The sequence below is a fragment of the Prorops nasuta genome, unplaced genomic scaffold (assembly GCF_024137725.1).
Source record: "Prorops nasuta isolate Cenicafe-Biocafe unplaced genomic scaffold, Cenicafe_Pnas_1.2 PNAS00032, whole genome shotgun sequence".
Taxonomy (NCBI): Eukaryota; Metazoa; Arthropoda; class Insecta; order Hymenoptera; family Bethylidae; genus Prorops; species Prorops nasuta.
Window position 1 is genome coordinate 1,212,076 of NW_027116829.1, and position 25,627 is coordinate 1,237,702.

The 25,627-nt window shown below is 43.0% G+C and overlaps 1 protein-coding gene across 1 annotated transcript in view; it reads right to left on the reverse strand.

Annotated features, from left to right (window-relative positions):
- Window positions 1-25,627, reverse strand: part of LOC136783214 (dipeptidase 1-like) — a 122,464-nt gene that overhangs the window by 91,440 nt on the left and 5,397 nt on the right. Inside the window, exon 3 of the mRNA XM_066743164.1 lies at window positions 23,825-24,133. Within this exon, the coding sequence (XP_066599261.1) occupies window positions 23,825-24,133 (309 nt within the window). The remainder of the gene's footprint in view (window positions 1-23,824; window positions 24,134-25,627) is intronic.

The following is a 25,627-nucleotide window of genomic DNA, read 5'->3' on the forward strand; positions in this document are numbered from 1 at the left end:
AACGATAAGTCATGATCGTGGATTTCCGGTAAGCTCGGTAATATCGACGTTGGAAAATTTCCAGATCGCCCGATATCCCCTGGAAAATTTATTTAGGATAATTTATCCGGTTTCGGAGTCTCTATGAAGATTCGCGAGACAGAAGAATTGGCGGCGAGACCGGGCTGTTCCGTACATTTCCATTTCCTATTTCAAAATTTCTCATATAAATCCATCACGAATTTCCCTTCGGTCATTATAATTTATCGAAATAAATGAAAAAGCTATACTTTCACCGATAATTATATCGCGACGTTATATATATATATATATATTAATAACCTTACGATATAAAAATATCCAAAAGTCTGTTATTATCCGTGCAAACACAAATATGAACAAAGAGAGAAGCGTGTAGCACAAAAGTTTGATACGAAAAACGAGGAATATAAAATTGAGTTGGAGAGCGACGATGTTACAAACGAAATTAGCCAATATTAATTAACAAGGGCCAGTTTGAAAGTGCAGTGCGAAGCGTAGACAAGGATTTTAATTATTTCTGCGGGGAAATCCCGACGATAATTGGAGGTAGGAATTTTCTTTTGGATTTACGCAGCGTCAATGGATGGTAAAATGCACAATGCGGCGCTCATAAATAATCATAGCCTGATTACAAGATTTTTTTTACGAAATACCAAGTTCCGGCCAGGAAGGAGGGGGGAAAGGAGGAGGGGGAGATTTAGCGAGCGTTGGCCGGTTTCTCGGGGAGCGCGCGCGCATTCCGAGTTAAATAAGCAGCTGAAATACGCGGACGGTAATTGAGTGGTAGTGTGCGTCTATCCCGCACAGCGTGCACGGGGAAAAGGTTGGTGAATCTTGCGTGGTTTTTATCGAACGAGTGACGCCCGCTTGTAACGTTCGCATTACACGTTTCGTTTATCGACCTAACCACCGATTATACAAGACTGTATATATATATATATATATGTAGTAGCAGCAACCCCGAAATTCCCCGTGAAATCTGGCGACTCATCCACTGCTAAGCACATCCTGATAAATGTTTCAAGCAGAAAACACGAAAAATGTGCAACGATGAAACAGCCAGCTCATATTTCTTTCTTCGCGTAACTAATCTGTCGCATTAAAGTCAATAAAGTGAATTATTAATGGGCCGGGGAAAGTTTTTATTAATCGTTCGAGGCTCCGGCCAATGACCCCCGATCATTAGTTATTCCCTTAAAATTTCACGATAATTGATTTCCGTCGATCCCCGCTGCTAATCGCCGTGCTTTTTGCGGCGGCGCAACTTTTTCCCGCGTGATTTGCACGAATTTTCGGACGAGCTTGGAGGTTTCGGGGGGGGGGGGGGGGAGGGGGTGAGGTATTTATGGGAAGTAGGGGTGTTTAAGGAGATGGTTGATCCGCGCGAAGAGCGCTCAATTGTCTGAATAATGACGAGTGAGCGAGCATGAAAATGGTCGCTACGCGAAAATAGAGCTTCGTCGACAAACGGGACCTCTGCGAGCGCGATAACAAACGTATTCGCGAGCTTGCAGCAAATTGGATCGGAGCCCTCGAACGAATTAACGCTGCAAGCACTGTCGTTTAGCGGCTTTTACGATTCTTCTCTTGTTTACGTACAGTTGGCTCAAATGAGCTTCGCTCACCGGAACTTATCAACATTCACGATGCATTCGCTCAATACGTTTGATGACACAAACTTTGTATTGCAGAACCACTGCTTTATGGCTCGTGCATCGCACTTGCATTTTAAGCGAAAACGAACAAAAGCTCGCCAGCCCCTTTGTGAATTTGTAAACTGCACCACTGACCTTTTTAACTCCCACATTTTCTCCATGTGTGTGCGCGTGTGTGTACATCGAGTACAATATATTTTATCTCCCATACACACGTATATACGCGATTATACATTTACGTTCCCTGCGAGTATTTATGAAGAAGAGAGGAGGAAAAAGCTGGAGCTTTTTTCTTATATTCAATAAAATACACCCCAAGTTCGTCAATTTCGTGCCAAGACTAACCTTTCGCCCTTTTAAATTTCCTTCAGTTTTATATTAAGAAGCTCCTCGCCCTTTTTTACCCCCCTCCCTCCCCCCCCCCCTCTCTCTCTCCTCGTGGTTACAGTATTTACATACTTCCATCATTTTTCAATGGGCTAACGCTGCTTTCACGAAGAACACGATAATGATCATATGTTCATCATCGTATTATCATAAATCTTCCATTTTCTTTTTCTTTCATTGCTTCGAAAGTCGTTCAACCTCTCTCTCTCTCTCTCAAGCCCTTTATTGCTTCGCGCGATATTAATTAAACATGATTCTCGTAATTATACTGATAAAACATGGAGGTATAAGCAAATTAGTCGTAGGTTTCTCTATCGAGAAGACGACCGGACTTATTTGCATGTGAGAATCTGCATACAAGCTATATTTTGGCACGTATGAATATTCCTAGGAGGTAAAATTGTGACAAGTATATCGCGCGTTGTGGTCAGAGTTTGTGCCAGGAAGCAGCAACGTGTGCGAGGCAGAAAGTACGGTGGCATTTGCATGATATTTTTTATTTCACTGCCAGTAGAGGGGATCGCACTTTGCTCCGGCAATTTTTGCTCACTTGCGATATCGGAGTTACGATTCCCCGGCGGAAAATGAGCGCGTTTGATATATTCATCCGACTAAAGGGTGTTTTCGGAGGTGGAAATGTGCAGGAACCAGGGGTAATAACGTTTATTGCCCCTGCGAAAAGTCTCTCATTCGCTTGACTCGCGGCTGACCGAACGTCGATCGTACTACTTGCAGGAGAGATAAAACCCAGCTCGCCTCTCATCAACCCTTTCCCAAAATAACCCCATGCTCCACCTCCCTCCCTCCCTCCCTCTCTTTATCTCTCCGTCTCTTTATATCCGTCTTTCCATCTGGTTCATGCGTGGCCGCCGCCATAAACCCTGATACCAACACTAAACTTCTTAGCTTATATTTACATTATAGCTCTGCTCGTAAAATTAAGCCATATCGACGATAATCGACTCTCCTCGTGTAATCGTATCGTTATTTTGACTTTCAAACAAGACTCCTCGTAACTTTTAGTTCTTCCAAATGAGCGATAAATGTAAAACGATATTTTTTCAACTGGAAACAATAGGATTTTTGATAAACAGGAGAAACGAGTGATTCTGCTGGCAAAATTAGGGTTTACCAGTAATAAGCGACTCTTCCACAAAGGCAATATATTATTGTTATGCAAACCAACGAGTCGCCACGTAATGTTTAGTTTCTCAAAAGAAGCGACGAGTGGCAAACGACATTTCCAACTAGAAAATTGAATTTGCGATAAACAGGAGAGACACAAAGAAATGAAAAATCGCGATAATGGGCTTAGTAATTAAAAGTTATTTATTAAAGCTGGATAATTAGTTTCCGGTGACAAGGGTGGTCACGATGCAGCCGTAAATGCAGTGAAAATTTGATGCTGACCATTTCCTGTTCGCTGCGAGAAGGTGCGTTCGCAGCGTTAATAAACGCATCCGGAAATGGAAAATAATTTTGCCACGCTTCTTTCCCATTGGACGGCAGGCTTTTTCTGATAAATGCGAACATTCGTCTGTTCCAGTGGCGTAAAACGTTCGGGGATGATATTTATAGGCGCCAGAAGCTTCGCTACCGGTTTCGATGGCCTCCTTATATATATATACCATCTCCCTTCCACGTATAAGAGTCACACGAAGGAGAAGGAGGGGGGAATGGGGGATAATAATTATTATCGAATTTCCATTCGACTCTCGTTTGCCTCCTAAGACCCATGCACGAACACTGCTGTTGCCGCAAGCTCTAAAAGGGAAGGGAGGGGGTTGAAAGGGGGTAATATCTAACGGAACTGTTTTACACGATGAAATATATGGCTGGCGTAAAGCGAATGGATGCATCCAACATATGTAATTCCACATTTTATCTAAAGCAATCTCCTATCATTCCACCAGCAGCTGCAATCCTATTTTTCATCCGAAACCTTAAACCTTGCTTTAATTCAAATCTTTAACCTTAATTTAAAATCACCTCGACCTCGCTAAATATACATTCCTTCCACAATGGACGATTCGATGGAATTATCGCTCTTGAAAATGGAGATTCCTCGAAATAAGGCGAGAGGTCACTGGAAAAGAAATTCATCAATTTCTCAAGGACTGCGCGGTGTGTGAAGGTATATACTTTCTCCACAAATAAAATCTGCGCGATGTAGCCTTGACAAAGTTTTCGACTCTGTTTTAACAATGTTATTACGTGGCAAGTGTAAATGGGTGTAATTAGCTGTAATTACGATTTGGGTTAGGTCATGTTGCTTCTCCACTGTTGGTAACTGGTCCATGCCAGGTCGATCGCGAGATTTCATTGCGGCCAGATGATTGGTTGCCTCTAAATAACGCAATGTGCACAGTTTGGCCAATGTTTGTAGTTACTGTTGACGTATGTCATTGCCATGGACTGCTCGCCATAATGGGATCTTAACTTTGCGGCCAATTCCGCAACACCCGCGTCTCTGGTAAATGATCTTGTCATCTTAGACTGTACAGGGTGTCTCGATTAATGACGATAACATGGACCAGTTTCTCGCCTACGATTTATGCGCGTACCGGTAAATTCTCGGTTTCTCTACTGGAACACACTTCGATAAAGTCAATAAATACGATAATCTCCTAATTACTCGTTTAAAATTATTCAACAGCGTTCGACGAAGCTAGATAAATCACGACATTCAAAATTCACGCGAGTCGGTCCCATTTGACAAAAATCACCTATTGCAACGAGTGGGCCACAAAAGTGAGGGTGAGTAATCGCCGGAACTCGGCGTCGTAACAAAACCGACCAGCTCGTGGAATCAATGAACTCCGATAAATTATTAATTTTCACAAAATTATTTCTGCGTGATTAAGCTGCTATTCTCGTAATATTGATACACGGCACCAGTGATATTATCGAGCGGTTGCCGAGCCGGGGTATTGCATGGAGCTTTCAATTTTTAATGGCGCTTTGCGGGGAAACAATATCCGGAGGGGCAACGCGTTGTTTCTATTAAGCCATTATTACACCGTAGCATGCAATACCTCGAATCAGATTTCTATATGCATATATATATAGACAGTCGAAACACGGAACACGTGAAAAGTGAGAGAAATTCGGATGCTTATTTCGAATTTGCGAAAACCGAGGGTACGACGCAATTTCATGCGGATCACGATTATTCGGTGCGTTCGAATCGACTCGAGTCGTCAGATGTATGTATGTATATATATATATATGTAGTTTTCTGGCGGGGACGTAAAATTTCTTTCTCTCGGTTGCATATCCTAACAAGGCATGAAAGAAACATAGTTCGCTCTGTAGCTGCTACAGGGAGAAACTGCAGTCACCGAACCTCGTGTGTCAGCTTACACGAGTACCTATACTACTGATTTGTGCAACTGTGGCTGACATTGTTAATTCAACAAACTTCATACGACTTTCATGCAATCCTCTCCTCCCCCCTCCCACTTCTGTCACCCCCTCTACAAACTCGTCAACTCTTTTCCATTCTTTTCCCATTACACGGAATATCAAACTTTCCACGTCTGTTTTACAGCGTACATGTGTGTATATGTACGAGATGAAAATTACTAGTGAAAATTTCATGCGTGGAATTGAAACTGTTTTGGAGTAATGGAAACTGAAAATTTCTTATTCCAAAGTTTTGGTAGATTAGAGGAGTTTGCGTATTTTTAGGACTTTTGTTGGAATATCGAGACTATATATATATATATGACTATAAAGTGCGATGAATCTTCGTGCATTAAACACGAGCTTATGATAAAAGCATCCTCTTGACAATAGCAGGTGGGAGCTAGGGTGCTTGAAGATAATTTCGTGCTATAAAATCAAATCAAGCCTCTCTTTATAGCTGTCTCGGTCGCTCGCTTCCAGACGGAAATGTTTATTCGATTTCTCGCAGCAACGCGAGTTATATCTCTCGATCGAGAGGCATGGACAGATGTTTTTTACACTACGCTTTAAAAACTCGCAATTTTTGCTTTCCTCCAGTCAGGCTGTGCGAATGGTTTTTTCAGTAAAATTCGAGTGTTCAATTCTTTTTGCTCGTCGTACGATTTTAGATTTTTCCTCGGACGATATATGTGACAAGAAAAAAGTTTCAAAGGGGGGGACGGAGGATGAAAGATTTGATTAAAATTCGATGGTGAAGCGGTGTGCGCGTGTGTCTGATGTTTTTATCGTATTTTTCAACGTCGATAAGCGAGGACGTTGGAGATTAACGAAAGGATTGGAAGGTAGAGAATAGTCAAAAGAGAGGGTGAGTGAGAGACTTGATGTGGAATTAAAAACGCTGTCAGGGCGTTTCTGGTGCCTGGTGCAAACGTCCCAGGTAAGCCCTACAACGGACCGAGTATCGAGCTAGCAATTAATTTTCTGTCGTGCCGAGATTCGTAAGAGAGGGGGGAGGGGGGTGAGAACTTTAAAGGGGTGGCCCACCATTCGCTATTGCAGGACATGAATAACCCAGAGCTGAAAGCTGTGGCTTCGTAGGGGCACTCTCGCTTATTTCCCATAAATTTTATGAAATTTTAGTGAAATATTAATTACCTTGCGTGGCCAGCGATCACCCCCCCCCCTTATAGAGAAGAACTGATTAAACCGCTCCCTATCAAACATTCCAGCTTTCCCAGAGCCTTTTTCAAACTTTAATTATAATTATATTTTGTCTAACACGGTACAAAATAACAGCTCTACGTTGAATTTGAAAAATTAAATTTCGCACTTACAAAGTGTCAACTAAACACAACGGCATCCCTCGAAAAAGCTATCCCGAAAGCTCATTTAAATTCGCATCACTCACGAATAAGTTAGTCGGACAAAATTCCTACGGGAGTTTCTATTTTACTTGCTTATTATAACCGTGGCAAATTTCGCTTCTCAAGCGACAATCAAAATTAGAGATAATTAATCAACTCTACGGTTTAATTAACTCTCGCAAAAATTTAATTTTCGTTTTTCGAGAGCAGTCGAGGTCGCGTGTCTGGACAAATCAGGGGCCTGAACGAAGAAGGGTCGTGATGAGCCGGTGCGCGTGGAATTAAATGAGTAAAAAAGGGTGGGATTAATAAAGTCGAGTTTTTGTCCGGGTAGAGCAAGGCGATCGCGTCGGAGGAGTGGCGACGAGAGGAGGCATCATTCGCCACGCTACAATTATTTCAATAATTGCTCATGAGACAGAGTGGGGGAGGGGGAGGGGGCTTGAGTAGGCTACGAAGGAGTAAAGATTCAAGGAGGAATATTTCACGGTTGGGGCCATATTAAGCCAGTAAGTTACGCCTGGCCATCCAGGCCAGATGTTTCTAGGAGGAGGCCACGAGACGAAGGTAAAGTTACGAGGAGAAATGCCGAGCATCGCCGAACCAGCTTTCGGTCGTCTTCGGGAGGGTCACGTGGTCCCGTAAGTGCTGCTTGCCCCTGAGGGGGTGGGGGGGGGGGGGGTTGGAAGAGGGTGACAATCACCTAGGTGGGGGAATGTCTGTTGTACCCGATATTGATGTCAAGGTCCTCCATCCCGGTCTCGTACTCCCGTCTCTCTATATAGCTTGGAGCCAGCGTCCAATCAATAGGATAAAATCGTACTCGACACTCCAACCACTGTGTGTGTCTCCGGATATTCTCTTCAGCTTTCTAAATTAGACCATCCCTTCTCTGCATACCCTGGATTCCACGTCGATACCTCTCTTTTAGATCCGACTACTTTATCATCAATTCTGTGTAGTAGATATATTCTTGATTTAATATATATGGTACTAAAAATTTTAATAATTTAGCAAGACTGATCTTAGACTGAGATAAATATTAGGTTTCGGTCACGATGTACAAAGATTGCGGGCAAACACTCGTAACTGAATTAGTTTTTACAGCAAAATTAAGCAGTTTGAGATACTGGATAGATTTATATAAACACAATAATACTGTTATCAATGGACCATTTTGATAAGATGAAATCATTCGCGCAATGTTTTGCATAGCATATGGACAGCAACGTTTTATTATACAGTGTCGTAAAGCTTCAATTGCTTCATTTAGCACTAAACAGGTAAAGTCGGGAGTATCGCTTATGCAAGTGGAACGAGTCAAGATAGAGCGAGCCATTGAAGAATATATTTAATAGAGAAAGTGAGAGAGAGAGAGAGAGAGAGAGGGGGGTGGGTGGGGGAGGGTGTAGGGTTGATTGCCACCTTCTCGTCAAGATAAGTTAAATTTACGATGGCAGAATTTCATACCGGCAAAAATCGTAAAGTTCTCGATGCCAAAAATGATAAAAGCTGGCGTATAAGATGCACGTATAGCTGTAATTTTTATACTCTAGCAAAAAGTCAGGCGAAATAAAATTAATCTTTGCAGCAGGCGGCTATAGTCATTCTTAGGTAGATAAAGGGAATGAAATGTTCCCTCTTTCATTGTCCAGCTTTCTCCTATATATATACACAAACCGCAGTAACACTTAATCACCATGGCTTTAATTTCAATGTTATCGCATGCAGTCTTTTTTCTCCTTGTCCATCCCACGGGACCGAGTTGTTGAGCGTAATAAATTATGCGCCACTTCTCTCTTTCCCCTGCTGATTGTTTCCTCTACCCCCACTCTCCACCTTTCTTTTTCCACTTCTTCGTCCTGTCCGTCCATACTCCTCCTTTGGCTCCTTCGAGACCGTTTCTTGTAATTCAGTCTTTTTATACCGATTCTCTCTCTCTCTCTCTCTCTCTCTCTCTACCGCCACAGACCGTTTAACACAAGTTCCAACGCTCGTTTAACCCTTTGTCGCCAGCCTCATCTCTTTACGTTCTTCACTACTCCTTGCCTCCCCCCCCCTCCTTCTTTTCTACACCATTCTCTCACTACTTTGACCAAAGGGAAACACAGCTTTAATTCGTAAACTCGTATGCGTGGCACTTTGCAGAGTTCAGGTATTTTAGTTCGCTTCATTAAGCCCGCCAAGCAAAGTCAGTCACTTATATACGCGCCTCGTACTTTTACAACGTTCGACTATAATGCAATAGATTGAAAAATTCGCATTATAATCGAGTCCCCGTCCACTCGAATTTCTTTCGAAACTCCTCTCACGAGTTTCGAAGCTTTCACTCAATTAACACACCCATATGCTCCCCCCGAACCATCAACGCGCGCCAATTCCACATCGACCAGACTTTGCACAAAGATTGCGTTTAAACTAAATTACAGCGAGGTCACGTATTAGCACGAATACTACAACTGAAATTGCGGTATTCGTTCGATTGATTTTCACGTCGCTTCTAATTACCGAATTTGGCGAAAGTTTGATTAACTTGCACTACTGTATTAATGTAAATATAGAGTGAAAATGTAGTTTATGCACGATTTGCATTGAGGCATTACGCGCGATAATGCGCCGGCAGATTGTTCGGTTCAATAATGCCATTATTCAGGCTGCATCGTCTGACCACAGAATTCTATGACCACTGCGCGCCAAGTAATAATCCCCGCGCCACCTTCCTTGCTCAGACGAGCGCATTCATCGATTTGCATTCGACGCTTCTCTACGACTACTGGTCTGCAGTTTCATGAAAATACGAGAATGTTACGGCACCTTCGTCATTTATCTTCATACGTCATCACTCGACTCGATACGTATAACAATCATCAATCCCATCAATTCAACCTATCAGAAACACCCTATTTATGCTATTAAGCTATTGGTCCTTTCTTTAATCATTTAGGTTACTTGGAATTTCAATTTAACTTTGAACGAAATCTTGGAATAATCTTACATCGTGTCATAGAAGTTCGTACGATTGTCGAGAGCAAGAATGCAATTTTTTGCTGCAAAATTTATAATATTGTTTGTTTCTCGCAGTAATACTCGCGTTAAAAATTAGTAATTGGATGGAAAAATGACGAGAGGCGAGATTGTTTTATATATCGTAGAGAAGCGTCGATAAGCTGGTAAGTTAAAAGTGAAGTTACACAAATGTTACTGCTGCAGTTTTAAAAATGCAGTGAACCTACAATGACCGGGTGCAGCGCGTAAGGGATTTTAAATAAATAACGGATTTCTCGAGATCGATCGGCCTCGTAAGGCGATTTTGCTGGCAACAGGTGCACACTGGGGGGCTGAGAGGGGGGATGAGCAAAAAAAAGAACACATATCGGCCCTGCGAGGATTCCAGATTAATGGGATAAGCCGGTGGAAGAGGCGCAGGCGTGACTGGAGAGAAATACGCTGGAAAACGGAATGAGTGTCATGCAAATGAAAATTTAAAAGGCGAAGGTCCTTAAAAGCTTCGGGCTTCTGTCATCCCGTTTTCACGATGTACCACCACCACCACCACCAGCAAAGCCACGAACGCTTTCGACCTAGCTCTCTCGCATATTGTACCGGATAAACCGACTAAGAAAAGCCAACGAACAAAAAATTACCACGTCGACTCTTTATACACGCTTTTCCTAAACTGTCCTATTAATGGCTGCTGGGAAAACCAATCTCCCTCAATCCTAACAAACTTACTTAATTAAGGATGAACCTGTCGACCTCGCGAGAATCGATTTATACCTCGATAAAGAAAATTACGTTTAACCGAGTTGGAGCGTAAGAGTGGAATGATTCTAATAACATGTATAATACACAATAGCATCGGACTGTATCGAATTTCGCTACCATAAAATTGAATAAATTCGTAAAATTTAAATCCACCGATCACTCGGTTTATAGGTATAATAAGGCGAGTTTATCGCCAGAGAGATTCGTTGTTTTTTTTTTTTACCATCGGTTTGAAATTTCAATTGACACGATTGCGATAAAAGAGAGTTATTTTGATGTGGTAGTTGCAAGGCTGGTGTAAAAGGGCGATATTCCCTCTGACATAGGAACGCGAGGGTAGAGAGACGATTGTTGACTTTTAAAACGGGGAAGGCTCGGTGGGTCCAGCTCCAGCGGACGTGGTTGATCGGCCAGGTCGATTTAGGATTTTGTGGCTGGAAAGGGAAGCAGGTGGGAGTGGCAGTGGTGAGCCGGCAATGGCTTTGATCTGCGTAATTGGCGTGGAGGGATTGCGGCTTGCCCAAGTAAATTGCAAAATGGACTTTGCACGCCGATGCAACAATCGAAAGTGCAAACTCAACATTCCGAGTGTTACGTACTTTTCGACGATACGAAACACTCGTTTCTGCCCTCGTCGCATTCCTCGCGAAAGAATTTTAACGCTAATTTTCTATTATCCTGCATATATATATATATATATATATACACGACGATTGTAATCCACGCGAAAAATACAGTTTTTACAAGTGTACGTGCGTGTTGAACGAGAAGTGTGTGTTTGGAGGGAGAAATCCAGCTGGAAAGCACGTATAGCCTTTGTTCTTTTGCTCGTCCTGCTGTATGTGCTTTTGACAAGCCGCGAAATGACCCAAATAAGCAACACGTTGTAAAAACGACCGTCTTCGCTTCTCCGCGAAGAAGAAAACTGTGCTTCGACGAGCCAGCTCGTCCACCGCTCAAACTAAATTCCGAAGCTCCACTTTCACTCGAAATGCAGCGAATGAAAATTTCACGCTTTTAAATGAATTTCGCATTTGCATAGGGCTTAAGAGTTTTCGCTCAATTTAACCAAGCTTTACCATAACATTATGAGAAAACTCCGTCGAGTCTCGCACCAACTTCTAATCCCTTTTCTTTAATCAAAGAAATGATTTAGCTTTCTGCCAGTGCACGTGTACCCATCGCACCATCCTAGCTCCCACCGAGGCCACTTTTACGCATCGTAGTTAATTCTCGGAATTCGTTGATAAAATTTATAAGAAAAATCGCGGTGGAACATTTTTGGATCGAGCGGTGGTAACCGTTTCGATGTTAACGAAGATGTTTTTTGTAAGAGGGGTGTGTGTAGAAGCAAAGCCAATTAGTGGACGATCGCGTATATGGGGAATGAGAGGAAAAAAAGGAAGAGAGGAAATTGTCAAGTAAGGTTCGATGCGGGTGGCCAAAGGACATCGTAACAAGACACGAATATGGCGCGGTGGTTGCGATCCCAATTAGCTACGCAATAACGGCGTTCGATTCGAAAGAATTCGATTAACGTCGGCAACGCTCGCTTTTGTCGCCGGGAAACTAACCAATCATTCTGGAATCACGTCCTTTATTTATAAAAAGAAAATGGACAAAAAAAACGCGAACCTTTTCCCAGTACCTGTATACACACACATATACAATATATGTAATCCCTAACTAGTTCAGCCTGAAATATATTTACCGTTCGGTCCGTGCGGCAAAGAAATGTAGAAAAGTGGGAAATTTTAATCTTATTTATAGAAGAAAAAATCTGAAAGAATTTATGTGCGCAATTTGTAGAAGAAATCGTACAATAAATCGTAGTCGGAGGATTTTAAGAGATGGTCCAATCTCTGAAAAATTATGAAGCGATCCAGAGGCAGACTCTGAATCCCGATCGATAAATTCTCGTCGATTTTGCATTTGCCAAGGATTCCAATTTTCCTCGGAGATTTTTCGTCGGTCCTATGGTTCATTTTTCTCCTCTGTCTTGGTTTTCGCCTCGTGCTAAGGGGTGGGGTGGGGGTTGTGGGTATTCTCCGTTCACCCCTCCGCGCGCGAGCTAAATATTTAGCCGCCTATATATAGTCGGTCCCGGGAAAGGTGAAAAACGGCGGGGCTGCTGGCCAGGGGTGGAAAGGTGATGGTTCTCGAGAGTGTGCGTGGAGCAAGGGGTGCGAACAAAAGACTGGCGAGCCCTGGGCTCGAGACGCCGGCAGTTGGCGAGCGAAGAAGGGTGAAGTGAACGGGAGGAAGAGAGGAAAGTGTGGCCTCCTGACGTCGAGCTGAAAGAGGAGAGACCAGCTTCGGAGACAGGCATATATTTCTGAGTTACGACCGCCCCATTGGCGTAGCAGCCTGGGGACACGATACGAATTTTACCCCCTATATTCTCGTAAAATCTTAAAAATTTCATTAGCCTAGGGCTACCTGACTCCTGCATCCCCTATATATATATATATGTAACTCTGCAGAACACATACATATCCTATGCGCGTGAGACTCTAAAATTAGGTATTAAATGTTGACCTAATTACTTGACCGTGCTGAACGCATAAACTGTTTCCCCATGCACAGTATCAAGCTCGGGTTAATTTTGGATTATTCGTTTAGTCGCTTATTATGAATATTCTATTAAACCTGAAATACCTACCTAGCTCTCTCCGCTCTAAACATTCCATAAAACATTCTGCACTGATTAAAAATCTTACCGTTGGTGCTGGAAAACCAAAGGAGCGAGGCGAACGGGAAGGGGATCGGTGTGAGTCGCGACAAAATGATAAATATGAAAATTTTACAAATGAGTAGAAATCGTACGACGTGTGTTTATAGAAACGAGCCACTCTCTGCGAATGAAATTCCAACGAGAGGCGAGACTGGAAGATACGGTACTTGCGTGTGGGAACGAACGAACAAATGGAAGCGTGGAGGGGGGAGAAGAAACACACAAACGTGCACCTACACTCTTATAAAAAAAAAATGAAAGAACCTTTGGGAGAGACACGAGAGGATAGATAGAAGGACTCGTTGAAACGCGTTTATTTCGTTTTGCTTGGAAGGGCTGGCCTCTGACAGCTAGTGACTGAAATGGAAACACAGGGAAAACGTGTGTCTATATATACATACACCTATATAAGTATCCGTGCTCGAGAGACTCCCTTTTATGCATGGATACAAACGCGTCCGGGTTGCTCCGCTACGTGCGAGAATCGAAAATCTTTGAAATAAAAAGGAAAAACTATGGGAAAATAAAGCATCAAGGACACGCTGTATATGGGGAAGGAAACAAAATTTAATTCGAGGAAGATTCCTGAGGAAGGTCAGAATAAATGAGATTCTTTTTTATTGAATCGTGCAGTGGTGGTGCTCTCTAGCATACGTATAAATAAATATATAACAGTGTACTCCACACACACACACACTTACACAAGGAGCGACTAGAGAGGAAGCGATCGACTTTAAGGATTTGGTTTTAGCACGCAAGGCCGCTCTCTCTCTCTCTCTCTCTCTCTCTCTCTCTCTCTCTCTCTCGTCCTCCCTTTAATTCTCTCCCTTTGCCCCTTCTTCTTTTAGAGTTTCGTGCATATAAATCGCTCGTCCTAATGGAACGTCCGGATCCCGCTCGTCGAAGTATTTTACGGTCCCGCTGTGTTCCGCACGTCGGATAAATAAGTTTCCCTTCGAGTAAAACTTTGAAATGCTTCGCGAAACCTGCGAAAGCTCGTCTTGTAAGCCAACTCCACTCGAGCTTTACGTACCTTACGTATATATATATATATATATATATATGTATAGAGAAAGAGAGAGAGGAGGTTGCGAGGAGAAGGATGAAATTTCCGAGGCCCGACGTTGCCATCGCGGGATTTCCACGTCCGGTCCCGGAGCTTTCGCTTAAGAGAGACGCGGCGCCCTTTGCAAGTCAAAACGGCTGGCCCGGCTACCGATATAGAGTGGATGAGGCACCCCGGGATAAAGCCTAATGTTTTCTTTCGCGCTTGGAAACTTCGCGAGTCGCGGGACGGAGAAAGACACTCTAGAAACTACCCCCCCCCCCCCCCCCCCCCGGTGAATAAGCTAGCGCAGGGAGAATTCTCGAGATTCTTCTAAACGCCACAACCTCCGTTCTCGGATCAGACCGGTACTGCACACTGCGAACCCTTCGAGAGTCGAGATGCTCGGCGTTGGACACATTTGCATTTTCCCACGAAGCAACGCTACGCGATACGTTCAACTGTCGCGAGAGCACGCACGGCTCGACAAATTCCTCATAATTATTTCTTCGCGTTAATTTACATGCTACGTCTAGATTTTTGCATCCAACCACTCCTCCCCCCCCCCCCCCCCTCTCTCTTTACTTTTCTTCTTTACATTCGAAATTTGATAAGCACCTTGGTTTTCCGCTCGCCGTTTCGTCCGTTGTACAGCGTGGTGTATTTTTCATATCGTCGAGGATTGATGCACGAGCGGATAAAGTTTATCGGCTAATTTGTCTAGGTTGATAAAAATGGATATTAATCGTCCGGTGCCGCGCATATGTTTAGCGCTAATTTATAGCAAATCGTTGCGAAATTAATTGCGAGCATAATGCGCAGAGGGGCGCGAGTGAAAAAATACTTGTACCAAAAAAGCCAATTATCCTGCAGTAATCGGTGTGGTTGGATGCGTAAGGACTGTAATTTAGTGGGAAATTAATTGACCACGATTGACGCGAGATGATTATTTAAACGAAAGAACTCGAGAGCGTTGCTCGTAAGATAATGGCGGATAATTTTATCGATTCGCCGTTTAATTACTTCCACTTAAAACTGTGGAGGTATTTTAGTAGAAATGTTGGTACTCGCCACACTCCAAAAGGATTATAGCTCTTACATACAATTTCATAAATCCGATTCAGGAGGATATGGACACATTGCACACTGAACTCTGCCGTTTAAACTGACCTGTGCAAAGTGGGATTCAACATTATAGTTAACCACATGAAATTCCGTAATTACATTCTGGATTAACACTCGTCTTGAATTATCACTTTGCTGGAATTATTGATTTCTGCAGTGTAATTGGCTAGTATTATTTTTGTAAAATATCTCTCTTCGCCATTAATCGTTCTGTATTCGTGCCAAATGTTCTACCGCAGTTAATTACTATATTTTCTCAACAACTTTGTTGCACGACGGTGGAAATACTGAAAATAGGTATTTAAACAATTTTATATGTGTTATCGGGGATTATATTATAAGCTGTGCATCTGGTCCGCATCCAACGTAACCTATTTATTATCATTTTAATGGAATTACTGATTTGTGTAATTGGCTAATGTTATTTTTTTAAAGATTTCAGCCCATGATGAATCGTTCTGATTTTATACGTTGATTATTAATTATTACATTTCACACGCGCTATTTCATTATATAAATATGGGGAAGTAGAAGTATATTGGAAATAGGTATTTAAGCAATCTTATACGTTATCGAGGATTATATTGTAAGCTATGCATATCTGGTCTGTATCCAGTATATATAACCTATTTATCGACTTTACACGTGTGCCACATACGGGACATAACCATTGCGAAGCGCGTTTACACGAACCACCTTGTTTCAGCTTATTACGCTTTAATGTTAAATTGAACAGAAATATGCACTCGCGTGCTTTCAATTCGCCTCTTGATTTTGCGCGAACCTATACATCTTCGAAATTTCTCCGAAACATCGTCCTTTCGTGGTACAGCCTGCGGATCATCCAATATTCTATCATCTTGCCCAAATCGCTAGCGATAAATCATCAAGTCCATTTGTTTCAGCGCGAGTTGCACGAATCATCGGGCGGAGTATTATATTTTCAATATTACATCATTAAGTTTTTCCCAATGAATTATACTATCGTTAATTGATATTGAAAGTATAAAGCTTTAAACCTGCAGCGTACCGCTGCATTACAATTCCCTTTTGCAATTGGCCGATAACTAAATACAGCGTATAATAATTAATAACAGTGAACAAAGGCAGCTTTCAGGACGGTGAATGTTAAATAATAGCAATTTTATGATGATATTCCTATATCGCGCTGAGAAAAAGTAATTTTCATCGAACATTCGATATGAATATCGCAGCGATGGATAAATGATAAATGGGCATTTTTAATGCTGCGGGAAAAAAAGGGAGGGGGGGGGTGGGGGGAGAAGTAGGTAAAAACGATTTGGAAATTTAGTTTAATTTCTTTTGTGCGGCTTGCGGTAATTTGACGTGGCGCATTTGCCGACTGGTTTTGTTCGGCATAGCCAGGGGATGAAATAGCATCGAGCCAGCTGGAATTTAACAGAAGCACCCCGTGCGCGCACAGTAGCATCCTACCTTCAGCAGCTAATTTGTCAGAAATCCGCGGCAATTTAGAAACGGCAATTAGCTGGCAGTATGCCGCATAGAGATGGAGATAGAGATAGAGAACGGCTGATGGTGGTGGTGATGGAGGAGACGAGACAACACGCACACACACGTGTGCATGCATAACTGGCACGTGATTGGTCAATGATATTCGCTATACGTATATATATATATATACATATGCACCGTATCAGCAAGGACAACGACATAGGCGAAGTTTGCTTGGTGCAGGCAAACTGCAGTGGTGCAGCCACCCCCACCCTCTCGCCAACCCCCACTTTCATCCCCAACCACCGTCGCACCGCACCACATCATAGCAGCCAGAGCCCGGATCAACCAGCCCTTATCCACAGCATCCGAAAATGGATTCCTCCTGCTGCTGCTGCACCTGGTCGAAATGGTTTTCCAAAAGTTTCGCGTTCGTTCAGGTGCCTGGCCTGCACCCCCCACCCGCCTACCAGACAGATATTACGATGATAGATACGTGTGGCGGTGCTGCCGGGCACCACTACCCTTTTTTGCCAACTCTCTTCCGGTTCTTTCGCCATTGGCTGCCTGCTGGCGCCTTGCCAAAACCACCCCCTACTACCCTTTCCTCGAATCGGTCCACGCGAGAGGAATTTCGACGTGTGTAGGGGTGCCAACCTCTTTTTCACCCCCTCCCCCCCAACCCTCACCCTTCGAACTACTCGCCATCCCTTTTGGGAGTGGCTCGGTCAAACTGGGCACCGGTATTTCCGAATGAATTTTTTTCTCTCGCGCTCGAAGGATGGCACACGAGAGAGAAAGAGGGAGAAAGGCCGGTCAAACGGGGGCATCGCGCAGTAGCCAAAGTTTTTTCATGGCTCGACCTTTGAAAAGATTTTTTTATGCCTCGCGAGGTTTTATCGACGACGAAAAAACATACGCCGCGAGTGGCTACAATTTTTTCCCCCTTTCACTTTTTTCTATCGAATCAACCCGAAAACCATAACGATAATATTCGGAGGTATGTATATACGAGGGTGATTCGGCAGAGAAAGGGGGATAAATGTTTAACTGTAGATTCTATCGCGATCTGTGACAAAAACTCTCCTCTAAACTTGTCCCATGCAGCCTTTCACAAGGGTGCTGCAAGATTTCCTGTTTTTTTATCTAGAGATATTAAACAAAAAAAAATTGAAAAACTCGAGCTGCAGAATGGACATTTTTCAGAAAAATGAAGAATCAATTGTTTCGATCATTCGTTATCAATCGTACGTTAAATTCTAATATCCTGTATTATCTTTATATATAATTAAAGAATACTGATTCTACAGGAACAATTGGCACAGCTTCGACAATACGTATTTTATCCTCTAAGCTCGATGAGGAATAAACACGTGGTAATTTTTACTTCGTCATTTCTACCGCGATAAAAGCCATTTAACATAAATTCTACATAAAAAATAGATCACTCTCGTGCTCGGTTCGAGTGTCAAAAGCAAAGGGTTGAACTGTACAAAATTCAGCGAGGGAAATATTGATGATAAATAATAAAGAAGAGCAAATGAAAAAAGTTGGCTGATTTAGAAAAAGGAGTTTGAAATAATTCACAGGAGTTTTGAGTCGCATCGTGAGACGCGATTTACATCCGACTTGGAGTCGGACTGTGCATTTTAGGGGACAATCGGAACCCACCCCTTCCCCCCTCTCACCCCTCATCCTTTCTTTTTACCCTCACTCTCAACTGGAGGTCGATACGAGACGTCTACCGTGAAAGACGGGTGGCTCGAGAGAAGGTGAAAGGATGGAAACTCTGAGGGTTGGAAAACCTGGGGGGGGGGGGGGGGGTGAAGAAAATTGCAACGCGAATGAAAACATCCTCCGATCGACCAGAACGATCTTCCTCGATCGCTTAAAACCTCTTCTAACCTCCGTGTGAACTTGCCATTTTAAAAATACTTATTTCAACCCCGTGCAAAATTTAACTCTGTACCACTGATTACTATCGATCACAATTATTAGTTTTCCCATTTTTTCCCTTCGACCATTCCACACGCTAGATTTCATCTTTCTAAATTTGATTTATCGTTTCCGATTGACTATTAATTCATTAAACGATAAAAGCCATAAAAAATTGAAATAATGTAATAAACGTACGTAATAAAGGGGTATTTTAGTGCTTCTACTGTTTTTTGTTTGAAAAAATATTCCGGACGCTGAAAAAATACTAAAAATGTATAACGTTTCGCGATAGTTTAGGTTTTTATTAACCGAAAGAGAAAATTGTGCATAGAGGTATATTGCCTCTAGTCTTTGCAACGGAAGAATTGTTATTTTGTTGCTGCACCAAAATCGAATCAGTTAATAGAGAATTTTTCCGATTATAATAATCAGTCCATTTTTTCCCCGCGATTCTCGCTACATTATCACGAATTCTCTCACGTTAAAAATCGTGCTGTCGATGAAACTTGAATCGAAAAGATTTCTCTTCAAAGCCTGCAGCGGTTCTCGATGTAAAAATTAATAAACATGTTTATTTCAATGATCCAACTGATCGGTATAATGGCAATGCTCGTTTATCTAAGACACCACAGCATATAAACACGGAACTCAACGATAAAAATTGATTGATCGGAAAATATAATAAATTTTATCTAAAAGAGAAAAGTATACATTTTCAAAGATCCGAGGCTGAGGTAAGGATTAAACGATTTTCCGTCGTATGAAAACTTTTAAACTGCACTTGAAGGATTTCTAAGCGGTAAAATTCGCGGGAGGATTAATCAATAAAGCGAATTACGAGTACCATTAAATTCTACAGTTATACCTGTCATCAGACTGGCTTCTATTAAACCGCTAGTGAAAATTTATGGTAGACAAATGACTGAACAAATACGCCCAGCTTAATCGGCCATCAAGCCGATTTACGCGATTCGGTTAAGAACGGACGTAGGAGCGTTAAAGAAGCTTCCGGGAAGAGACGCGCGAGAAGGAAGGAAGAAATTGAACATTTATTTTTCTTGCGATACTCCTACGTTGCACTTAGGCTTTTATTGTTATGCCGTACTCTCGGGTCAGACAAGATCCCTACGTGCTTACGAACACGTACACGCGCCTTTTATTCCCGAGATACCCCGGAAGTCCACATTTTCCCCCTTGCGAAACACCTTAAGGTCATAGCGATCCTATACGAGTTCACCGGATTTCTTCCCAATTTATCCATCTCGTTTCCCCAAATTACCCATGCCCAAATGGATGGAGGAAAATGCAGGATATTCCAACCTAACCTCGCGTCCCTAGCTTCAAAATTCTCACTTCCTCTTAAAACGGTTAACGATCGCTTCTGAAAACAACCGTCAAATTTCTAATATTATTATTATCACACTGGTAGATAACACTGGTGTGTTCTCAGTGGCGGAGTTCTGGGGGGAATTTCGAAGGAATTTGTGAATGGTAGGAAAGTGTCGGTGCGAAATGGCTCGGGGAGTCTTGTGATTTCGAGGAAAATGAGCTCGTATAAGCTTCAATCCCAATACGGACACGAGCTATTTCGAACATATGTAGTTGGGCTTGGGGAGGAGGTTCCCGTAGGAGGGTTCCCGAGGGCTGTGCGCCTGAGTATCGCATAATCGTAAAGACTTAAGTGTAACGTTGCGAGATGGTGGCGGTGGTCCTCCCTCCTACGTAAAACGACACACTACCACCCCGACACTCCCCATAGGCCAGCTCTTCTTAGTTTAGTTTCAGCTCACTCTCTGCATCATCCCTTAACTGTATACGCCTCCGCGGAGAAGCACAATGACTGTTCAACTTCGTACAGGGATTTCTCGCGAGCTTCCAGGTCTCCTGTGTGTGTGTGTGTGTGTGTGTGTGTGTGAAAGGCAAAGCGTCCTCCTTGCTTTGGAATAAAGTCTAGGATAGTTAAGGAGGGGGGGGGGGGGGGTGAATATATACAAGAGTCTCGCCAAAGGGAAGAAAGAGGTACCAAGATGAAGAAGAAGAAGGTGGACGTGGAAAAGGAGATAGAGAGGAAGAAGAGACCACCTCGTGAATTTTTCAAGTCCCTATGAATTACTTCTGATAGCAGTCCGCACGAGCCATCCGAGATAGCAGATACTTCCGAGGCCCCGGAAAGAGCCGAAGGCTTCCATGGCTCGAGAGAATTGCGATTTAACGAGCTGCAAATATTATTTATCGAATCCCCAGGAATCTCAAAGTTGTCGAAAAGATATCTTCCACTTGTAACGTGCAAGATGTCTATTAGACATTGGAATTCAGCTACACCTGTGCGATACATCATTTATCTTAGGATTCAAGTTCAAAGGTAGTCTCGTCCTCTCTCTCTCTCTCGTTTTATTTCCTTCGATGCGGAGACTAATTTAACGAAGCAAGAGCACGGCGCGATACAATATACCTATATATATAACGGTATAAAATATACGATCAGTACAGGATTCCTCGGAAGCGTTTGAAAAATTAATTAAGCGGCTGTCTTGGAGGAGCAAGATCCTCGGACAGATCCGTATCTCCCTTAATTCGATCGGGTACGTTGTACGGGCGCGGACCGGGACGGAGGAGGATCAGAGCCCTGAATAATGCAATATTTGCCGCGCGACAGTTCCGAGAGTGCGTAGCCTGCAGAATTTCCACGGGTAATTCACGAATTTCTCGATCGCTCATGCAAATCGCGTAACGCGACGCGACTCGTGCCGAATTTATTCGAACCTTTCGCTAACCGCGACACGATTCGTACCGACTACCCCTTCCCCTCCCCCCTCCTGCCACTATCCGTATATTCACATCCTCGTATTCGTATGCAGCACGACCCCGAGCGGATGCTGCGTCGTGTAAGATTAAATCAATTCAAGCCCTGCTTATGCTCCCATCGCCGCTAAATAAATAGAATATTATTTGCTCGCGTGCCGTCAAATTATTATTCACCATTCGATGGGAACAGTGTGTAGATGTGCCTCGTACATATTCTTAATTGATAATCAATTACATTAATTTTTCATTATCGCTTACTTAGCGGCCTGCGTCGTTGTAATTTTATTCCCAATTCCACGCGAGTAGTGTCAATATGTTCGCTCGTTGTTACATATATAAGAATTAATTACAAAATATTCAACATTATTAACTGGCACGACGTCGAATCATTATTCAGAATTCGGCACAAACAGTGTCAATATCTACATTCGTTATTAAGAATTAATTACAAATTTTTCACGTGAACTTTGGCGTGGAACGAATTCGCCATTTTACGGACGTATAAACGGTAATTGAACGAGTGAACAAAAACACTATGAGTACGCGGAAGCTTTTAAAATCGAAATTACGTTACTCGTAATTTTTCAGTATCTTCAAAGCAGAGTTTGATTGTTGATTATTAATATTTAAAATTATACGTATATATACGCGTGAGATATACCAAAGGGCCATTTACACTTTTAGTTTGAACAAATAGAATTACCACGAGAGATATTTTTCTGCATTAATTTAAACTTTCTCTTGCAGGGGAGAGCTTTACGGAATATTTGGCTTTGAAATTGATAAGTTTGAAAGTAGGATACAGTGGAGGAAGAGTTTTGGAGACTGCGAAAGAATATAAGGGGAGGGAGGAGGAAGGGTGCTTCGTGCGTTGGCATTAATAATTAGAGGAAAGAAAAGCTGTTGGTTGTTCGGATCCCGAGTGCTCTATAATGAACTATATATATATATATATTTAGGAATAGTCGGTGGGGATCTTTTCTCATAAGGAAACAATAGCCCGGCGCGGAAACCGTGTGGCTATACTACTTAAATGACAAGAGGGGATGCTAGACGAGCGTGAGAAAAGGAAAAATAGAGAAGGGGGGGGGGGTGAAAGAATACAGGAAAGTGTATAGTTTCCCAACGCGTCGTGGGAGAATCGGTGACGAAAAGCCGCTTCTCGGGTTCTTCCAATTCCTCTTCAGGGTCCAGTTTCAGAGTCAAGGATTTAAAAGCCGTCGTTCGGCAAACTTTGGGACACGCTCGATCGATAATGTGTCACTCGAGTGTCAACTGCGTCCAGGAATCTCCCCTCCGCCAGTCTCTCTGTTCGAAGTCAACGAGGGAAACAGCTCGGATTTCCCACGCCAAAGGGTACGAAGGGGGGAGGTGGGTACTCGCGAGCTCTTTCCCGCGCCATTAAAAAGAAAACTGTCGACTCGTGGAGCCCTTGAACGCCATCGCATCTCCAACGAGGCGAGTAAACACCGATATAAACCCGCTAATTTCGCGAGAAAAGCCGCTGAAAAGTCCATTGGGGGTTTGCCGAGCCACTTTGAAAGTTGGACGCTCGACTTAAAAAGCCTGGAGGGCACGCGTTATATAATCAAGATTTCTTCCGAAGGTGTTACCGCGAGCGCCTGTGATTATCGCAGCGTGCCGTGGAACCTGTCGAAACTTCATTAGCGATTTAAGAAAAATAAAAAAACTTATTTTCTCGCTATAAACACCAAATCTATCGCTATATATACTCAGGGCTGAACGTTTTCCAGCGAAACGAGATTAATACATGCAACAGGATCTATAGCAGTGACCGTATATACATATATATATTCATTGGAATCTTTCAGAGTAATAATAGCTGAAAAGTACACACACAGCAAACGTTCGGGGAACGTCATGGGTGAAAGGAGTAATTAATAATGACTCGTAAATGCATTATGGTCGGGTGTGTTTTAATCTTGGGCTTTTGTCGTTTAATTAAACAGGCAGAGTGCGTGGAATGGTGCTCGGTTGGTCAATGCAAGTCCCACATGGAATTGGGCAGATAGCGAGTAGTAGGCTTTTGCATTGTGCATACGCGTGGTATAATGGCCATCAGAGTTTGGCATGATTGACTGACCTGATAGTCCATATAGTTCCCATAACCCATGTGGTTGCAAGTGCAGGCGCAGGCCTGGATGTGCCTGCGCATGTCCAGCTCGACCTCCTCGCCGCAGACTCCCCTGCTGGTGGCCATCATGGTGTCTCCCATGCAATATCCACTGGTGCAGTACATCCTTGGATCGCTCTGGTCCAGGTATCCCCCGCCTGTGTCGTCGTATCCCAATCTGCTGGCGCACCTGGAATCCGAGGCGTAGCCCACGCGTGACTGGGGCCTCTCCTCGTATCCCAGTCGAGACTGGGGTCGGTGAAAGGTAGGGGGTACGTCCTGAAAATGATTTCCTTGTTAGAATTCGTGCAAAAATTGAGTTTTTGCTTAGGGATAACGTTGCAAGTGGTGTGTATCGATGATTAGGTCGCCTTGGTCGTAACGCGTGCACTAATGGATACAACGCACGATAATCCGCATAACCATCGCCTTTGTCATCGTACGATAGTTCACCGGAGTATCTGGAATTCGGGGAATACCCTTTAGGTATGTGAATGGGAGCATACCTCGTATCCGACAAGCTGGACTGAAGTCGATGCCAGCTTGAAAGCACACTCTGTAACCATATAACTGGCTAATGCTATACACGACAAACAAACAATGACCAGTTTATTGGCCTACCAAAATCCGTTCTCCAGTAGAACCACTGATAATGCGGAGTGCGTAAGAATATTTCGTGATTCGAGGGAGGATGGTTTGGGTGATTAATATTATTTGACGGATAAGCAGGGATGACAGTAATCCTACGTGTTCGACTCTTTAATTGTACCCTGAATTTTGATTATATTTGGAAAATTATTTGACACTCGATTCGTTGTACGAATGGTGTGATCGGAGAACTGAAAATTGCAAAATTACCAGGAAATGAACGTGAGCTCTACCGAAAGAACGAAAGACGAGTTTCGATGCGAAACGAACGATACTCGGTTGAAGGAAGATTTTTAGTGTTGCGTCATCGATGATAATATTATTTTCGCGTACTTTTCGTGGTTCGTCGAGACGCAGGGGTCACGTACGTAACAAATCTGGACGTTTCACGAGGGCGATTATCGTTTGATACGAAGCACGCTACCACTGAATCGCCTTTCTATCGCTGCGCTGCCTTTTTTCCACGCTCGATATGGCGAGCCATAACAGTATAGCATCGCTCCTGGCTGGAAATAACTGGAAAGCATCGCTCCCAATGCAGAAATTGTGAAGTAGAGCCCGCGGAAAATTCCGAGCACGAGGAGATTTGCACTTAATCTCTCGCACGGTGTTTTTAAAGCGGTTTCGTGAAAATCGGTGGAGAAAAAAATTCATTCGATCGAAAAGCACTATTGGAAAGGTGTATCGGTGTGTAGATACATAAATATATATATATATATACATATATTTATAACCCGAGGAAAAGTCGAAGAGGGAAGTTGAAAATTTATAATGACTCTGAGGAATATTTGCCAGGCTTTCTTCTCTTTATCTCTCTCTCTCTCTCTCCTCTATAGAGGAATAATAATTTGCGAGGGGTGTATTTGCGGGGACTAGGAGTAATCTTGGAAATTTTGAAGAATAAAAACAACGGCTTAAAGTTATTTCGTTGGAGAATAGAGATTATGTATACTATAGTTGCTTTGTTAGAAGGTCCAAAGGTTAGTAGAAATAATAGAGCGAGCACTGCTTGAGTCTTCCGCGAGGAGCGTTATATAAATATTTATAAATGCTGATGTTTATTTCGGTAGTTGCCAGCGCAATGGAAGCAAAGCGCGAAGTTGCGCTTCAAGTTTTTCATGCGGA